This window comes from Gouania willdenowi, chromosome 13 (genome assembly GCF_900634775.1).
Source record: "Gouania willdenowi chromosome 13, fGouWil2.1, whole genome shotgun sequence".
NCBI classification, from domain to species: Eukaryota; Metazoa; Chordata; class Actinopteri; order Blenniiformes; family Gobiesocidae; genus Gouania; species Gouania willdenowi.
This window is the reverse complement of record NC_041056.1, coordinates 6,847,210-6,865,535: the sequence shown is the minus strand read 5'-3', so window position 1 is coordinate 6,865,535 and position 18,326 is coordinate 6,847,210. Positions and strand designations below refer to the sequence as shown.

Genomic DNA, 18,326 nt, shown 5'->3' with positions numbered 1-18,326 from the left:
AGGGAGCTTTAGTGTCACATTCACAGCTTCTCTCCTCCCTGTTTTCCAAAGATGCAGCAGCAGACGGTTCTCTTCACCTTTTACACGCCTTCCTCTCCTTCTTCCTCTTCTCCATCTTCTGGACCACACCAGTCTAAGCGCTAAGGTAAGCATGTTTCTATTCATCCCCATGAACAGGTAGTTTTCTGTCGTTTCCTCTCAGCTTCAGCACCTGTGTTGCTGGTTTTACACAGACTGCGGATGATGCTGTGGTTTGGATCTATTTATCAAGTCGTTTTTGAATGGTTTGCAGATGGTTGTTGATCACAATCAATGTAGCATCTGCTCGGAGTGTGAAAATCAAGGGTTTGCAGCCATTATTCAAGTTTAATGCTTATATTTAAAATGAAAAAAAAATAATGCATTTTTTGTCTGGCATTGAAAGATGACATGCATGCATCTTCTATAGATGTATATATAGATAATGCATGACGTTTGTCACGTTATGCAAAAATTAAAACATCATAATATTAAAATATGGCCCAAGCAGTAGTGTTTCATGTTGATAATACTTTATTTATTTGCATGTTTCCATTGCTTTTATGTTTTTCTCTCATCTGCACCCAGTTTTAGACACATTATCCTGTGTGTGTTCAAACATCTGTGGACCTTTTTTGGCGACACAAAGAACCTCAGGGTCAACTGAGGCATAAAAATATGTCCTATAACAGTCTGCTGCCTCCATTTTCATCTCACCCTTAATATTTCATGAGGAATTCCAGATTAAGCACCAAGTGAAGCTGGAGGATGAAATCAAAGGCCTCAGCTACATGTGTATAGTGTAGCTAAAAAAATGAGATTCAATGTTAAGCTGTTTGGCGTTCATCATGGACACACACACAGTTACACAGGTATCTTTTAAATCTGTATATTCCTTTTGGCTGGTTCTGCAGGGACGGGGACTGATGATGGGATAAGCATCATTTCCCACTTTCTCCATCGTGCCATAATGGGGACACAGCAGGGGCACTGACTGTATGCAGGAAAATATCCATTGGATATTTTTTTTTTTAAAAAACAAAAAAAAACCCCAGCAATTTAAAGGCAGAAATACACTCTGAACAGGGACAGTATTAATATGTGAATCAGTATAACATACTGTACATGTGGCGTGTGGGTGGAAATGTCAAAAAAAGGTGATAAAGTGCCACCCAGTCACTCACAGTATGTACCGGTACTTGTTTTCAGTTAGAGAATCAGTGTTAACTTTATGCATTAAATACATGGGAATGATCAGGATAATCCAGCTGTTGGATAAAGGTCTTTGAATAAAGAGAAACTGTGTTTAATATTTAAAGGTTTGATTTAGACAGACAACTGTTTTTCAGGAAACTGACTTTGATGTTGTTCCTGAAACATGTCAGGAGATCAAAGGCAATTTCCTGAAAAACAGTTGTCTGAATAAATTTAACCTCAGCATATTATTCAAAAAAGGACAACAAGAACTCAAGGAAACATCAAAGTGATCAGCAGACGCCCTGAAGAACTGGCAGTTTACAGTCGAAATATGTCAGGAGATCAAAGTCAAATTTCTGACAAAACAGTTGTCTGAATAAATGAAACCATAACATGTTATTAAAAAAGAACTTACAGGAAGTGAAACTGTGCTTAATACATCGCTTACATATTATGACCGATATCAATAAATCAGACTCCAATTTGCACATTAATTTCTGCTGTGGTTGTTTACACCTGAAACTCTATGTTGTTTATTAGTGTAATGCTTTCTTATGTTGATGGTAAATCCCAGCTGAAGGTTAGAGATTTACAATTTGATTTACAAGGTTACATCTTCATCATCTGGATCCAATCGTCCCACTGCAAATATAATCTTCCATCTTGTCATCACAGAGCATTGAATAGAGCCATATTGTAGGACCTGTGTAGTGTAGTGTCATCGTCTGCAGGAAAGTCATCTGAGGCTGAAAATCCATTTAAGGGAAGGAAGCAATAAGTCGGGAAAACTAATTCTTCTGCACTGAGGGATGTTCACTTCTTCTGTAGTGTTGTTAAAGGTGATTGTGATGGGTTTAAACTGTTACTGTTTGCAACAGTGTTACGAGGGACACTATGCAGTTGTAAAAGATTCTGATTCATTGATCGGATGCTGCAGAGCGGATGCTGAGGCAGCGTTTAGTGTAATGTCAGCCTGCACTGCAAGGAGACTCTCATGTTTAAACAGTATCCAGTTGCCTTAAAGGTGAAATAACCTTGCCTTTTTTTTTTTTAGCCATAACATGATAACTATCAGTCTAACATTATGTGGATCGCCTTTGTTTGCTTTCATAGTAACTCAACAAGGCCATAACTATATAATATGAAGGCGGGAGCTCGAGGGATTAGATTAGACCTGATTGTCAAGCACATCCCATAAATGCTTGATTGCATTGAGATCAGGGGAATAAAAAGGCCTGAACTCATTACATTGCTCAAACCAATCGGAAATAATTGTTACTTTGTTGGGAAAGGCCATCAATAAGGATGGGGAAAACTATCTTGACTCATAATACATCGTATTTAAAAAAAAATCAATTTATTTATCCATTTGGTGACTTTTACGGAGGGCTGCGTCCGAATAGTCCCTCCTATCTCCTTTCCTATCCACTTTTCCTCAACCCCCGGAAGTGTTTCAGTGGCAGCCATGATAAGAAGCTTTACAATTCTCAAAAAGCTAAGGAAAGGAGGCTCAGTGCTTCCTTTAAAACCTCCTTTAGCCTAGGAAACACTGATGCATCCTTTACCAAAGGAGACAATTTGGACGCTCTTTATCATGGCCACCACTTAAACACTTTCGAGGGTGAAGGAACAGTGGATAGGAAAGGAGATAGGAGGGACTATTTGGACGCAGCCCTGGCCTCTCAGCCTGCCCTTCCTCTCTCACCTAACACACCTGATTCAGATCAGTAATCAGGTGGAGAGGGACTGAGAGGACCAGAAGAAAGGAGGCACAACACCATCAGCCACGCAGCAGATTCCATTCTGCTCCCCACTCCTTATTTGTGAGTTTGTTATTTTAGTTTGGGCTGTAAATTACTTGTAGTCTTGTTTTCATGTTATTTAAATTGGAGTTAGTGTTTCGTACATTTTTGTAGTTTATAGGGTGGACGTTGGGTGTGACGGCCCTGTATGGGGTTGGCTCAGTGTCCTCCCTACATTAGTTCAGTTTGGCCAAAGTCTCCAGTCCCATTTCTTTGAGTTCTTTTTGATTCTGTTGCTACTTTTTAGGAACTTTGAGTTAATAAATATTTTAATCTTCATTTGTGTTTGGTGTCTTTTATGTTTCAGCCCCTCAAGCCTTTTAATAAAACTTCCTAACAGTGACGATATAAAAAAATAAAGTTACATTATTTATTTATGCCATGTCTGCATATGTTGTTGATGGTTATTACAGAGTTACTCAAACTGGGGTGCGTGATGTCATATGCAAAATATGTGATTGTAAATTTTCTTCTGCTTATGAGATTTGAATATGAATAGTCACTTTTTTTACCCATTTAAAAAAAAAAGTTATGGGAGTGGCCCTGAGAGTTTTTCATAGATCAAGCAGCAGAAAAAGTTTGGCAACCACTGGGTTTATACAACATGTATTGTAATTCACTTTCATGTGCAGTTGATTGTTACTCGTGTTTCTAGAAGTGTACAATTCATATTTTTTGGGATATGGAAATTAAATAATTGAAATCACAATCAATACTATTGAACTGCAATACATCAGAATCACAATATAAATCAAATCGGCACCAAAGCCTTTGCTCCCAATTTGTCATACTGTACAGTTTTAATGTTTTTTCTGTCAAAAAAGTTTGTAATTCCAAATATAGTTGCAAATTTTTTGTGGCCTGCAGGCATAGCTTTTGTGTAATGTTCACCGCAAAGGAGCTGCATTTCAATTATATTAACAATAATAACTAATACAGTATACTCCCCGAATCAACACATGCTGGAAAGAAATAAGTCGTATGTCACTGGTTATTATGTTGTGCATTATGTTTTCTCCTCTTCTGTTTTCCACTAGTTTTATCTGCAAACTTGATTTAAAAAAAAGTTTCAGGCAGTAAGAACTGCCACCTTGTCATCTCATCCAAGGGTTTACTTTTGGTATTAAGTGAAGTTGAGACTCAGAGCCAGCAGAGTTTTAACGTCGTTAAAGAGAAAACTTTTAAGTGAATGCCTGTAAAGAATAAAAGCCATTAGCTGATATATCATTAGCCACCAGCCATTGAAACAATGTCACAGAATCCAGTCAAGCTTATAGGAAAGAGAACTAGCTTTAATTCACAAGATCCTTGAGTTATCATTATTATTGTGTTCTTGCACTTTAAATCATATATGAGAATAGTAATTTTCAATTTTGCTCTAATTTGTCAAGTTTGTGGTTATCTAAAGAGAAAAGAAGCTGCTCTGGGTGTACTCGATTAGATAAGGAACAACCAATTGCAATGAACTGGCAGAGCTTAAAGTCAATCACACAGTCTCTGAACATTGCAAAGGCTGCTTGACTATTACTCATCATGGCTAAGGTTTGTTTGCTGCCTGCCCCTCATGTTTTTATTTAGAAATCATGCAACGATGCCAAGACACACACAGCACAATAGTATGATGAGTTGTATCTGGTTTTACACGTTCAAGTATCTATTTCTACTACTTTTATGTTGTCAAAGAATGACGTGCAAGATGAAAAAAAGCCTGAAAGTTAGCTCTGTGTCCTTAAAGAGCACGTGTTGGAGTTTAATGTCATCAGCAGGAATAAACAAGGAGGACACAGCCATCTTGAAGCATTTACTGTAAACACCTATAAAAGTTTAGAACGTTTTTTGCTTATTGTTAAAATGCATCTTTAAAAGGAGTATCTGTATTTGTCTATTTATTGGTTTTATGTTTTGTCTACCCTTTCTACAGGTAGAAGACTTCAGATGTTGTTTAAAACTTCTTTAATATTAGACATGATATTGAACATTTGGATTACGGCTTCAATGAAACGACCTCAAAAAATACGCTGTGGCTGTGTTCCTGAAGCCTTTTGATGGGAAGAAAGAACTCTCCTATGATTGATGCTATAGATGACTGATTTTCAAAAAGCTCTCTGTATCATCATCAAATCAGAGCTGAAACCACCATGTGTGAGCGAGCGGCGCCTTTTGGCGAAGGTGAGCTTAGGAATAACAACCAGCCGTGTGACATGTTGGATGATGCCGACGCTAACGCTAATGATATCCATGGAGAGGATGGGGAGAGAACCCGGGATACTGAGACAACAGAGCAAGACAAAGTCGTCATTTGGGGAACAGACTCTCAGTGTGATGACCCTGAGCTGGCTGAGTTTGAGATGCTGGAGTGTCAGGAACTGGAGGCTTGTCTGGTCGAAGACGAGGAGGACTATATAGGACTTGTGCAGTGCAAAGAGCCTCAAGATCATCTGCCATGCAGAAAAACCCTAGCCGATCTGGCAACAGATAATAAAAGCCGAGAAGAGAAGAGGTGTATTGTTCGTAACGCCAGTGAGCAGGAATCAATTGCTTCGGAGACAGACGTCTTTCTGTCTTGCTTGTCCACCGTTTCCAGCATGGTCACTGCTGTGGACACTCTGGGCAAGAGCCATGTGACTGATTCTTGGCATGCTGCCTCTGGTCCTCACTCAACCATCTCAGAAGACCTCACTCTGGCTGAGCAAGGCAAGGCGGACCCTTCTTCCTTTGCTGCCAGAACAAGCACAACACACCACAGAGAACTTGACATGAATTTGAATTCAACTGTCAACTCGGATGACGTTGCAGCACATTCACAAGTGATTAATGGTGTTTTATGCACGGATTCTAATGATGAGCACAAGAAAAACAATAATCAGAGAAATAGATCAGGTGACATGATTTCAGGAGAATGTATTCAAGGAAGAAATGTTGATAATAAGGCTTTACTGTTTGCAAAATCACATGAAGAGGATAACGGTAAAACAGATAAAAGCACACAAGCTGATGAATCCCCTGGTTTGAACTGCAAGCCAGCTAGAACAGGTACAAAGGCCTCTCAGTCTTTCATTGAGCCGCGGGCTTTGAAGAAACAAGGCTCCTTTGATAACACGCTGAGGAAACAGAACTCTTTTGACAGAAGCGTAAAAAGGCAGCCGTCGTTTGAGAGTTCATTAAAGAAGCAGCTTTCCTTCGATAACAGCCTAAAGAAGCAGCGCTCGTTCGACAACACCATCCCCTCCAGCTCTTCAAGTCTGGAGAGGAGGAGGCCTTGGGGAAGCCCGAGCCGACTGGAAAACTCTGCAGTGCCCAAAACTACATTCGGTTCACCCAAAAGAGGAACTCCTGGATCTCCAGCTAAGGTCCAAGGTGTTCGGACCATAAGCTTGGAGCGTAGTGCCTCCCCTTATAGAGGGACAAGTCAAACAGCTAAGCCATTTGGTAAGGCCACCATGAGCAGTGGCATCCCCAAACCTGTCATGCCTCAACAGAAGGAGCCTGAAATCAGAAGTTCCTCTTCTCCTCAGAAGCCTAAAAACATCAGGCCGAAAATCATCACGTATGTACGCAAGAACACTCAAGGAAAACCACAAGTTCCTGAAGTTTCCCCACACGTATACGAAACATCTACCCATTCTCCAAGTATATCCTCCTACTCCGGTCCCCAAGTTCACAAAGATCCTAAATCTACAGCCGTGCTTTGTTCTTCCAACCTGCTCTTTGACAAATATCGACAGGAGATACAGAGGACGGGGGGGTTTCCTCCAGGCATGAAACCTCCAAGCAACACCACTTCTTATAGACTGGGAAGGAAGTTGGGCAGTTTTCATGAGGAATCCTTGGAAAAGTATTACCAAGAGGTCAGATGCACACCTTCAGTTTGATTATACCCGTATTATTCTTTAGATAATTATTGGTTAACTGCTGTTTCGACTAAAATTATAACCGATTGTATTGGTGCTGTCTCCTGCTAGGCTGTTATCCAAGAGGAAGGGACCACTTACCGTTCTGGTCGGGCGCTGAGACCTCAGCTGGGCCTAGCGGCCGTCAACAGGCCGCCTGCAGCCAAAGGCAGAGTTCAGCAGAGTGGACAAAGGGGAAGCCCAGCCCAAGGGCAGTTGTTGCAGGGAGTTCGGGTATCAGCGCAAGGCACACAAGATCTGGGAGGTGATGGTGATCCAGTCTTTCTCTGAACCTTTAAGATCAGTCACTACCAAACACATCAAACACACCATTAAAATGTAAACTTAAACAATAAGCAACATGCAGCTTTCTCTGGACACAATTATTGCACCTTTGTACCTTAATTGAAGAAATGTCTAAGTTTAGTTGCGTTATTTTGTTTTTTGATTAATAGAGCAGAAATTCCAACTTCACTGTTGTAGAAAACAGCAGAGTGAGAAGATTGGGACTCGGTGCAATGTTAACTGAAGTGTTTCTGCCAGAGCTTTATCTTGTTTTCTATTGGTTCACCATGTCCTGTGTATCACCCATTGCTTGACATATAACTGATACTAGGACACCACGCTGCGCACTGTGCATAGTTCTTAACCTAATTGGATTTGGGTGTCTCAATCAACAACAGGGGTACCCGATGCCACAGAGGTATTGGGATTGGGTGTTCGTTCAGACCCTCATTTCATTAGTACTCATTGAGTTTTATATGCACATTTGTGATACATACAGACAGTAGGCCTGGGCAATTTATCTATCTCAATTTATTTATTTATTTGTATTTTGGTGATATAGACAATTACAATATCGCCTATAACAGCATAATTTTATTTTGTATAAAAATACTCGTTTTAGGAGTCGTTTTCGCGACTACTCAGAACAGCATGAAAAACAGTTAGATGGATTGCTGGGTGCATCCTAACACACACAGTTGTGGCCCCCGCTCAGGGTTCTCGCCAGCGTTGTTTAGCATAGAGTCCATAGAGTTTTCTGTTGTTTTTTTAATCTTTACCATTGTAATAATTGTTGCACAAAAGAGACTTCCAGATGTGCATGGTTTGTTTTAACTATTTAACTTTTTAATCTACATAACTCAGAAGCACATCTATTTAATACATACATATATCGGAATATCGAATCATAAGGTCCCTTAGATGGCACACCCCTAAAAGTAACGCAGTAAGTAACAAACTTTAGCTTTACTTCACTAATTTTGACTATCAGAGTTACAGAGGTTTTGTTGATGTTAACGTTTCATAGGGATTGAAACATGTACATTTGCCTTTGTTTTTCTTCTTTCTAGAACAAAAGAGGTCGTGTCTCGAGAGCAACGCAAAAGGCCAGCTGCTTAAATCCGGCCAGTCCGGTCTGCGACCCCCCGGCTTCTCTGCTCTTCCTCCTGCACGTCTGGCTGTTCTTGGCTTTGGTCGTTCCTCAGGTGTGCCATCAGAAAAGAGAATTCTGTCTGAAATCCAGACACATGCAGTTTCTTTTTCTCATCATGGCTCTTTTGGAAGAAAAGATGCTGACAGTCTCTCGTGAATTTAGGCTGGTCTTCGATGTGCTGCAGTCCCATAGGAGACCTTTACAAAGTGCATCAAATTTTATATATTTTTCTTTTTGATTTAAATACACGCTGAAACATCACACTAGATGTAAACGCAGTGCAGAAATCCCAAGTAGATATCACTGTATAAAATTGACATGATTTTTTTGTACTTTATCTTTTGTGAAGCCTCGAGGCATCATAACAGCTGACATGAATAATTAAGATGTTAAAAAAAAAAATCAGCAGTGTAGGAATTCTCTAAAGGCATACAGTAGCATGTGATTATTTAATTAAAAAACAACAGGATGTCTTGCAGCATGCCTGGCAGTGATGCATTGTGCTAACTGGTGATTAGCATCCATTTTTATTGTTAAGTTAACTTTTTTCTCCCTGTTTTTTAGACCCCAGCAGTGGCAGTGATGACAGCGATGTTTCCAGTGTTCATATGCGTCCCCATCCTCCCAGTGCTCCCAGTCTCCAACGCCGCAGTCTGCCGCCACAGAACTGCTCCCCAATCGGTACCACACCCTACACACAAATAATCATCATGGAACCATTCACCATGACACAACAATTACAAAACCACTATAAAGAGATTTTCACCTTTAGTTTGAGTGAATTGGTTGATTTAATGCAGTGTTTCCCAACCAGGGGTACGCATACCCCTAGGGGTACGTGAGCACATTGCAGGGGGTACGTGGAAAAATTAAGAATTTATTTCCAAGATAATAAAAATATTCTCAGTCATTTCATAAGTTCATCAATAAAATGGTACGTGTGCGCAATGACTTGTTAAAAATGTCTGTTTAAAGGGGATATATTCAAAGAAGCTCCTTTTGTGGTAAATGTCATAAAACTTATATATAACACAGGCAGGTTAATTATTTGTTTCATATTTATTTATTTATATTACTTATTATTTTGATTTATTCTTTTTTTTTTTTCTAATTTCAACATTATTATTTTTCTTTAATAACAATGTAATCATATTATATTAGTATTAATAATATGGTATTGATAATACAAACATTTACTATAATATTATTTCTTATATTTATCATTTTTATTGCCTTGAAGGCAACATTGTTTTATGTTTAATTTGAGTTAAATAAGAAAATAATGCCTGAATATTAACTGTTCAATTTAAGAAGATGAAATAAAGTGACTTGAATATTAAGTTATGTTTTACTTTTGGAGAATCATCAATCAATCAATCAATCAATCAATCTTTTATTTGTATAGCGCCAAATCATAACCAATGGTATCTCAAGACACTTTACAGTAGAGCAGTCTTAAGGACGGACTCTTCATTTTATGGATTCACACATATGCATATATACGTATATACACATACATATGTATCCCACACACAACATGAATTCATCATGAACACGTATGAGTGAGGGGGTACTCGTGGTATGAGGCTCAAGGGGTACAAGACAAGAAAGGTTGGGAACCACTGATTTAATAGATGATCTGAAAATGACAGCGCCCGTTCTTAATCTATAAGCAATTTACATAAGAATATGAATGCATTCATTTTGCAATGACTCTTGGTAGTAACAGTATTAGAGTCTCCAACTTTCCATGAACACGGAAAACAAACAAAATAGTTGAAATTTACATTCTGAAACGTATAATTAATTTAAACCAGGGTTTTATCTCTCTATTTATTTGAAATTAGGCGCCAATATGACACAGAAATACCTCCATTGCATGTTTTTGGACAATATCATACATTTACACTTTTATTAATATAGAGTTTTATTACTGTTCTAAAATATGTGAATACAAATTTTGTTTTATTTCTATGAGATTTCACAAAGAGTAGTTCATTTTTTTCTAAAAAGGTCACACTTTTTTTAGCCTTTTTTATTATTTTTTTCTACATTTTGTCACGATGGGGGGGCCGGAGAGTTTTAAATGTTTCAAAGGAGGGCACAGCAGAAAGCGTTTGGGAACCACTGAGCTAAGGGTGAAATATAACAGCGTAAATTCACCTTCCATCCATGTAAAGTAAGAATTACAACAAGTACAGCAACTTATGAAATGACTTGTTTTTCAACTTGGGGCAAAATTTAAAAATGGTCACAGACCTAAGGTTATTCACGTGCAACCCAAGAACCCTTAAAGTTACCTTAACTAAGCTACACTAATTAACAGTTCCTCATTTACTCTGTGTTTTCATGAACAGAGGAAAACATTTTGAACATTTAGGATAAAGTAAGATATTCTTTGTTTAAATATATTTGGCTCTTTTGCTTCTTTTTCACAACAATATTTGTAAGAATCAGCAAAAAAATCTTTTAAAAGATGAAAATTATAATTGAAATATATTTCAGTTTTTTTTAAATGGTGTCGAGGTTCGTACAGTGTTTCCCAAAATATTGCATTTGCTATCATCAAGATGTATTCCCACCATCCATCCATCCATCCATCCATCCATCCCTCCATCCATCAGTTGTATAATCCCAGAATGAGTTTCCTGCCACAGAAGCTGAATAAGGAAGTGAAGCAACACCTCCACCTAATGGCCACAGCACCACAGTCATAGACAATCAATGAGGCTTTGCCCATTTAAAGCTTTTGTGGGTTTCTAATACCACCAAATAATGTTTAATTCACTTTTATTAGTTTCACATTCACATCTGTTTGGATGTTTGTAAGATAAGTATATTTAACAATTCATCTTTAAGCAACAGAAAACCCTTAGCTAAGGGTAAATCCACGTGAAACAATGCAATGAGTTAAATTAATGTTTTGGAAAGATTTGTAAGCCGTGCATCTGGAAAACAAAATAATAACAATTGGTAGCAGCTCTAAAGTAGCAAAAAAACCTAACTTTTTAAAAAAAATGTTGTATTCTGGTGTCATAATAAAAACAAATCCTTTCTATTCTCACTTTTTGACTCAGCCTCGCGCAGAGAGCTGCAGAAAGACACAGAGGCTTCTACAAAGGGCTCCCCCAAAAGATTTCCAATGGTTTCACCCAAGCCTCAATCACCTGGTGAGTAAAACAAAAATCACACATTATTAGAGTTGTTCAATAAGCGTATTCGGCATCTCACCGCGCACAAGGTTTGCTGTTCCTGGTCAATGGTCAGGAACACCCAGACACATAAACATGACGGAGTGTGACACAGACTTTGAATACTTTGAGCGTTGTAAAATCAACGTTTTAAAAGATTTCTGTAAGAAACGGGGATACAGAAGTCATGGCCCTTGCTTGGACATTGTCATTGCAAAAAGTCCCGATAGTTTTAACAAAACAGCAGGAACGGGAGGCTGTCAACCTTGATTATAAATTTCTGCTTTAGATGGATGTTGACAGTTGTCAGATGACAATTCCAGATTCCTTAGCGCTGAGAGAAGGTTGGGAGTATGAGTCGACAGCAGTAAATAAATGGCCCCCCTGCATGTGTATTGATTAGGGATGTAACGATTAATCGTAAGGCAGTTTAAAATCGATTCATAGGTATCACGGTTGATATCGATTTTTTGAAAATTGAATCGCAGTACTTTTATCCACAAGTGTAGGCGGCGGGCGGAGTCTGCTAATACTTTCTTTCTGGCTGCCTTCTACTCTAAAATATGTTAATAAATGATTCATTACCCCTTTAGCACCGAAAGAATTTCTGTAATATTACTTGAATATCTGTAAAAGTCACGTTTTTCTATTAGCTCTGTCTGCTAGCATAGCTTCTCTTCTTCACTGCAAGATATCTGCATGCCAACCGACCACTGGGTTACCAGCGCCCTCTGCTGGTCCAAACAAATATGACGTAAATCAGTGTAATCACGGTTTTTTTTTTTTTTTTAAAGTCCAATTGTTAAGGCACAAAATACATTTTCAGTTGCACTTTTAAAAGAAAAAGAACTATTATGCAGTTTTGCATTGTTTACTATAGAACCAGAATTTAAATTAATAGGCTTCATTTTCATTTCTATTATTCCTTTATTTATTTCATTCAAGATTTATTTTTAGTTAAATTACATTGTTTTGAATAGTTCATCAAGGGATTCTTTTGACAATGAAATATAAAAGGAAAATAATACAGTATTTTCTAGTTTTTTTCCCAAAAAAAAAAAAATTTGTCTACAGTCCCATTTTGTAAAATAAATCGTGAGAGAATCGTATCGTGAACCCAGTATCGTGAATCGAATCGTATCGGGAGTTGAGTGAATCGTTACATCCCTAGTATTGATATAAATACTTAGCTGATTCACAAGGATGAGCAAAACTTGCTGAAAAGACTTGCTAACGACTGCAAAGAAGGTGACTTCATTTGTCCGTCAACATGACATGTACAGGCTATATATATAGAGGTCTAACATTATTTTATTTACATGCAATTATGGCATAAATACATGGGATTATAATTGTTATTTTGTAGCTCTATTTATATGTAGAGCTTATATACTAATATATTAGGCCTAATAAAATAATACAATAAAAACACACACATATACTATATACCTATATAATGGGTGGAGTAGGTATGGGAGGTCGCATATACAACGCAAGGTTCCTTTATTAGGTCCATACCGTTGGGGCAGTCACGCTCTGAACAGTGGGAACCTGTCATATTGCCTTAAATCAACTTTACGCAATGTAAATACTGTAAATAGTAGGTTGTTCCACTACAATAATATGCCTTTATTGGGCTTTGTTGACAACATGGGTAGCCGTGAACTCTGACCCGCATCATATTGACCTGGGCGCCGAGCATGCGTACTGATAACGCTGACTTTGCTTATATTGGCTTTCTGCCAATGTACAATATTGTGTTAATGAATTAATGAACATCATCTATGCAAAAGAGGAAAACAATTTTTAACCTCTAATTTTAACGTTTTGTTTCACAGCACATTTCTTTCATTGCCAATCAATACACCAGGGGTTCTCAACCTTGGGGTCGCGAGACACTGGGAGCGGTTCATCAGATGCCCTCAGGAAACTAAAAATATTTTCTGAACAATTTGAGCCTATTTTTGCTTATTTCTACCTTTTCCTGCAACTACACCAAACTTGCCATATTTTTGCTCCTTTTAATGCGTTTTTGCTACTTTACTCCCATTTCTGCCACTTTTCCATCAAATTTCAATACATTTTCTGCAAATTTTTTCCACTTTCAAGACATTTTCAACACTTATAACCTCTTTCCACCACTTTTCCCACCTAATGTCACGCATCTGGAACTGTTATTTTGGGGGTCGCGGGTGGAAAAGGTTGAGAACCACTGCTCTACACAATCAGCAATTGCGAGCTCGAAATCTCAGAAATCTCATTTTCAGAAAAACATTAATAAACCCCATTATCTCTTAATGATGCTGTGCCTTTAACAACATGACGCTATTCTCCTCCTCCTCCCTGTACCCACGGGTGCCTGCTGTTGTCATGGCAACACCACACAGTAGCTCTAATCCAATTTTGCTCCTGCAGTAATATTTCCCATGGCTCCGATTACGACATCACAGCTCAGCAGTTTGTGCTCGTGCAGACGCTAATGGCTGCATATTCGCTCATAAAGAGTTTTCATGTTGTTTCCTGATTGGTTCGCTGCTCTGGACAGAGCAGGAAAAGTAGACCATGTGGCATCACATAAACACTGAAGAGGAGGAAAACCTGACAAGTTCATAATGTGGGTCAGATTGAAGGCACATACACATTTATAATACAGTGTTTTAGTTGGGAGGTTAAGCCCAAAAACAAATACATTTATCCTAAGACACAGGTGAGATCACTTTGTATCGGAAATAGGCACATTTCTTTCAAAAATGGCTGCCAATTTGCCTGAAATACTCGAGAGCAGACACAGGCAACTGGAGGGCCGGGGGCCACATTTTGTGCAGCCCCCAAAACAAAATTGTAATTCAGGAAGTTGGACGTTGTATGAAGCCCAACATAACACACAAACTCCAGAAACACATCAAATGACAGCGAAATGCACAAAATGTCAACAAAAGTACACAAAATGATAACAAAGATGCATTTAACAACCACTTAAACACAAAATGACTACAAAAACAACAACATATGCAAAAGGATTTCAAAGACACGCAAAAAGTTAACAAAATTGCACAAAATGACAGAAAAATACACAAAAAGACAGCAATAATATAAAATATAACAAACACACATAATGACTAAAAAAACACACAATTTACTATATTGACAAGAAAATAGACAAAATGAATTAAAAAACACACCAAAGGTCTAAAAACTGAAAAATCACCAAGAAAACCAACACAAAATCACTACAAAGACAAAACCTTTTGTTCTTTCCCACATTAATGCTCAGATTGGTCATTATTATTCAGTTATAGCTACAAATTTGGTGTAAAAATGTACATTTTAGGGGTCAAGGAATCCAATAAAATAGGTTTAAAGTTTAAAAAACCAATAGTTTTCTCCATACTATGACAAAGTAAGGGTAAATATGCACATTTCACATAAAAGTTGTTTGATTTTACTTTTACTCTTTTCCATCAAAAACTTTTTTTTTTTAAATTTAGGTAATGCAGCTACTACTGTATATGACATATGTTCAAATTAGCACAAGATTTAAACCAGTCAGGAATAGCCTATGCAAATCAGTTGCCTCGACAACGCCATTTTTTTACCATGTTAAAACTGATAAAAAGATAGCTAGTAATCAGCTAGCTTCATTATATCTAGCTAGTAACTACAGTTAACTTGTTCAGATTCTGCTTGTTGTTTAGATTTCCTGTGTTACGGTGAAATTTACGGTTACCTCGTCTTTGACTTGAAACACACTCTGTGGTGATAAATGATGAAGACCAGACAGGAGAGATGATGAAGTAATAAAAAATGATTTAATCTAAACTAAATAAAAAGGTACAAAGCGGGATAGACAAAGAAGTGGTCTCCTCTGGCCAGAGGAGAGGCGCGAAGAAGGGCCCAAATGTTCCTTTCACACACATTTATACCCCACTGTCCCACCTCCCCCCTTCCACAGGCAACAAAGAAGAGACCAGGGGGGAAGGTCAGTCTGCCGGAGGTGACACCTCTGATGTCGGGGTGAAAGTTAGATGTGTGTGTGTGGGTGTGTGAGTGAGTGTGTATGTATGTGTATATGATGTGTGTGTGTGTGTATGTGATGTCTGGGGTGGGTTTGGACGTGCTCTGGCCTTCGATATTAAACTGAGTCCAACTGACATTCCTTTAGAGTAGCTGTATTATGGGAGTATGGGCCCACTGACTTTGCAGGAAGAGGAAAAGACATCAGACAGGCGTGGAAAATTACAAATTGGGGTATTAAGTTGAATGAGATCAAAAAGCAAATATATGAGTATACATAATTAATCAATTTTGCCACCACACCTGTATGTTGTCTGATGATGAGATCTTGTCTGACTCATGGATCCCTGCCTGTTCTCTGCAGTTTGTGGGCGTCCAGCAGCAGCACCTCAGGGTGCTAACAGAGCCCAGGACCTGAACCGGGTCCTGATCCAGCAGCTACGTCAGCGCTGTGAGTGGCAGGAGCTGCAGCTGCAGACGCTGCAGGCGCAGTTAAAGAAAGCATCTCTGTGCCTGGATGTTTTCACCATCACTACACAGCACTTCTGTGACAAGGTAGGCTCTGCTGAAGATCTGTTCATGACATTTAGTTTATTAATAACTAATAAAACTGATTATAGCTCCTGCGCAGCAATGGTTGGGGGAGACAAATTTGTACAAAAAATGGAAATGTTGCATGAGATGATGGTAGAACTCACAATCTTCAACACCTCAAAACATCCTGTAAGTCACTGGCAAATAGAAATGTCACATGTAGCTTCACTAATTGACTAAGTGTGTGCAAGATAGCAGCTGTTAGCTTCTAAAAATAAAAATAAAGGCAGATTTCAAATGGCTGTCAAAAATTCAGTTAAGACAACAATCAGAAAATACACAAATCACACCTAGACAGTATGGATATGTTGGTAATTCAATGATTTATTGTAGTGGTTCTCAAGTTTTTGGGAACCTCAGAGATATTTTTTTTTCTTTCTAGAATTAGCTTTTGATAGTGTTTGTTGTTGCCAAGTGAGAAGATGTGCCAGCTTAGGTATTTTTACACTGCATTTTATTTTACTAGATTTATATTTGAGAAAGTGTGTATAGAATACAGTTGTTTTATATTGTGTTTGGTGTTATAATTTGAAAAAGAATAAGAATTAAAAATGAATTTTGAGAAACACTGATTTATTGACTTTATCGGTGAAAAACGGATGTTTAAAAAATGACCTTTTTGCATTGACTCCAGTTGTTAGTCAACATTTTTCATAATCATAACCAGAAATGCTTTATTTTTCCCAGGGATAATGTTTTGTCAAACATTATCTCCAATGACTTCAACAATGTTGTCTCTTGTTTTTTTTTTGTTTGTTGTTTTTTGTTGGTTTTTTTTTATGAACATTGAAAATTTTTTGATGAATCAGAAATGTGTGTGGATGGTTTGTGTAGGACACTCTGAAGCTGAGGTGTAGCAAGTTTAGTTTGGTGTCAAATATGATCAGAAATTGTTGGAGGAGACAAGTTTAAGAGTGATGGATTTCATCATTTACAATAGGTTTAAATGTTCAAACGTCTATTTAGTGTTGGGGCTACATTTGGGTGAAAGCTTGAAATTTGTAGCACACCTGGTTGATTTGTTATTTTTTTTTAAAAATGTTGAACTTTAGAGGCTTGTTGTAGCGCCACCTTTAGGATGATTGACCTGTTTTTGCAGGTGAAGCAATCTGGTATGGGACTGGACCTTCTCACTTAGTAGTTTTTATTAATTAGTTTGAAATGCATTCGCTTGTCTGAAAAGTGCTTCATATATAATGTTTGATTTATTAAATGATTTAAACCTATAGTTGTATTGATATTCCCGCATCTGGAAAAATAAACTGCTCTGCCTATGGTTGCAGGTTTGCTTTCAAAAATGTTTTTCTCTTCAGCATACATTATGAGGTCTTTTACGTTCCGCTTCAATGATCACATTGAAGGGCTTTATGGTTCACACGTAGGAATGTCAGAAAACCTTCCATCTTCCCTCCTGCAGACGGCAGCTTCCCATCCTTTGTTGTTTCTCTGGAAATAAATCTCTGTTAAACGTCATTGTGCAGCTTCAAAGTCAGACAGCTACAGCATCAGGCTTTTATTGTGACGGGAAAGGCTGTTGTTCTTTTTGAGACATTTAAAAAAAATACTCCTTAACTTGTCAACTGGGTTTTCTCTCAGTGAGAAAATCACTGGGTTGTAGGGATGTAACGATTAATCATAAGGCAGTAAAAAATCGATTCATAGGTATCACGGTTCATATCAATACCCTTAAAATTTAATTGCAGTACTTTTTTTAAACAGCAGAGGGCGCTATCTATTTATCCTTCTCTTGTCCAGAAGCGTAGGCGGCGGGCGGAATCTCCTACTACTCTCTTTCTGGCCGCCTACTACTCTTAAACATGTTCATAAATGATTCCTTACCACTTTAGTACTGAAAGAATATCTGTATTATTACGTGAATATCTGTAAAAGTCAGGTTTTCTATTAGCTCTGTGTGCTAGCGCGTAGCATCTCTTCTTCACTGCAAGAATGTCTGCATGCCAACCGACCACTGGGTTACCAGCACCCTCTGCTGGTCCAAAGAAATATCTGATGTAAATAATGAATGAATGAATGAATTGTTAAGGCACAAAATACATTTTCAGTTACACTTTTAAAAAGAAAAAGAACTATTATGCAGTTTTGCATTGTTTACTATAGAACCAGAATTTAAATGAATAGGCTTCTACTTCATTTGTATATTTCCTTAATTTATTTCATTCAG

The 18,326-nt window shown here is 38.0% G+C and overlaps 1 protein-coding gene across 2 annotated transcripts in view; it reads left to right on the top strand.

Annotated features, from left to right (window-relative positions):
- The first annotated feature begins 38 nt into the window (after positions 1-38).
- The window catches only part of mtus2b (microtubule associated tumor suppressor candidate 2b), a 33,512-nt gene continuing 15,224 nt past the window's right edge, over positions 39-18,326 (top strand). For both annotated transcript variants that reach the window (XM_028463922.1, XM_028463921.1), the window contains exons 1-7: positions 39-145; positions 4,939-6,865; positions 6,980-7,172; positions 8,263-8,397; positions 8,910-9,026; positions 11,423-11,515; positions 15,915-16,105. In XM_028463922.1, coding sequence (XP_028319723.1) covers positions 5,156-6,865; positions 6,980-7,172; positions 8,263-8,397; positions 8,910-9,026; positions 11,423-11,515; positions 15,915-16,105 — 2,439 coding nt within the window. In that variant the 5' untranslated portion in view covers positions 39-145; positions 4,939-5,155. The remainder of the gene's footprint in view (positions 146-4,938; positions 6,866-6,979; positions 7,173-8,262; positions 8,398-8,909; positions 9,027-11,422; positions 11,516-15,914; positions 16,106-18,326) is intronic.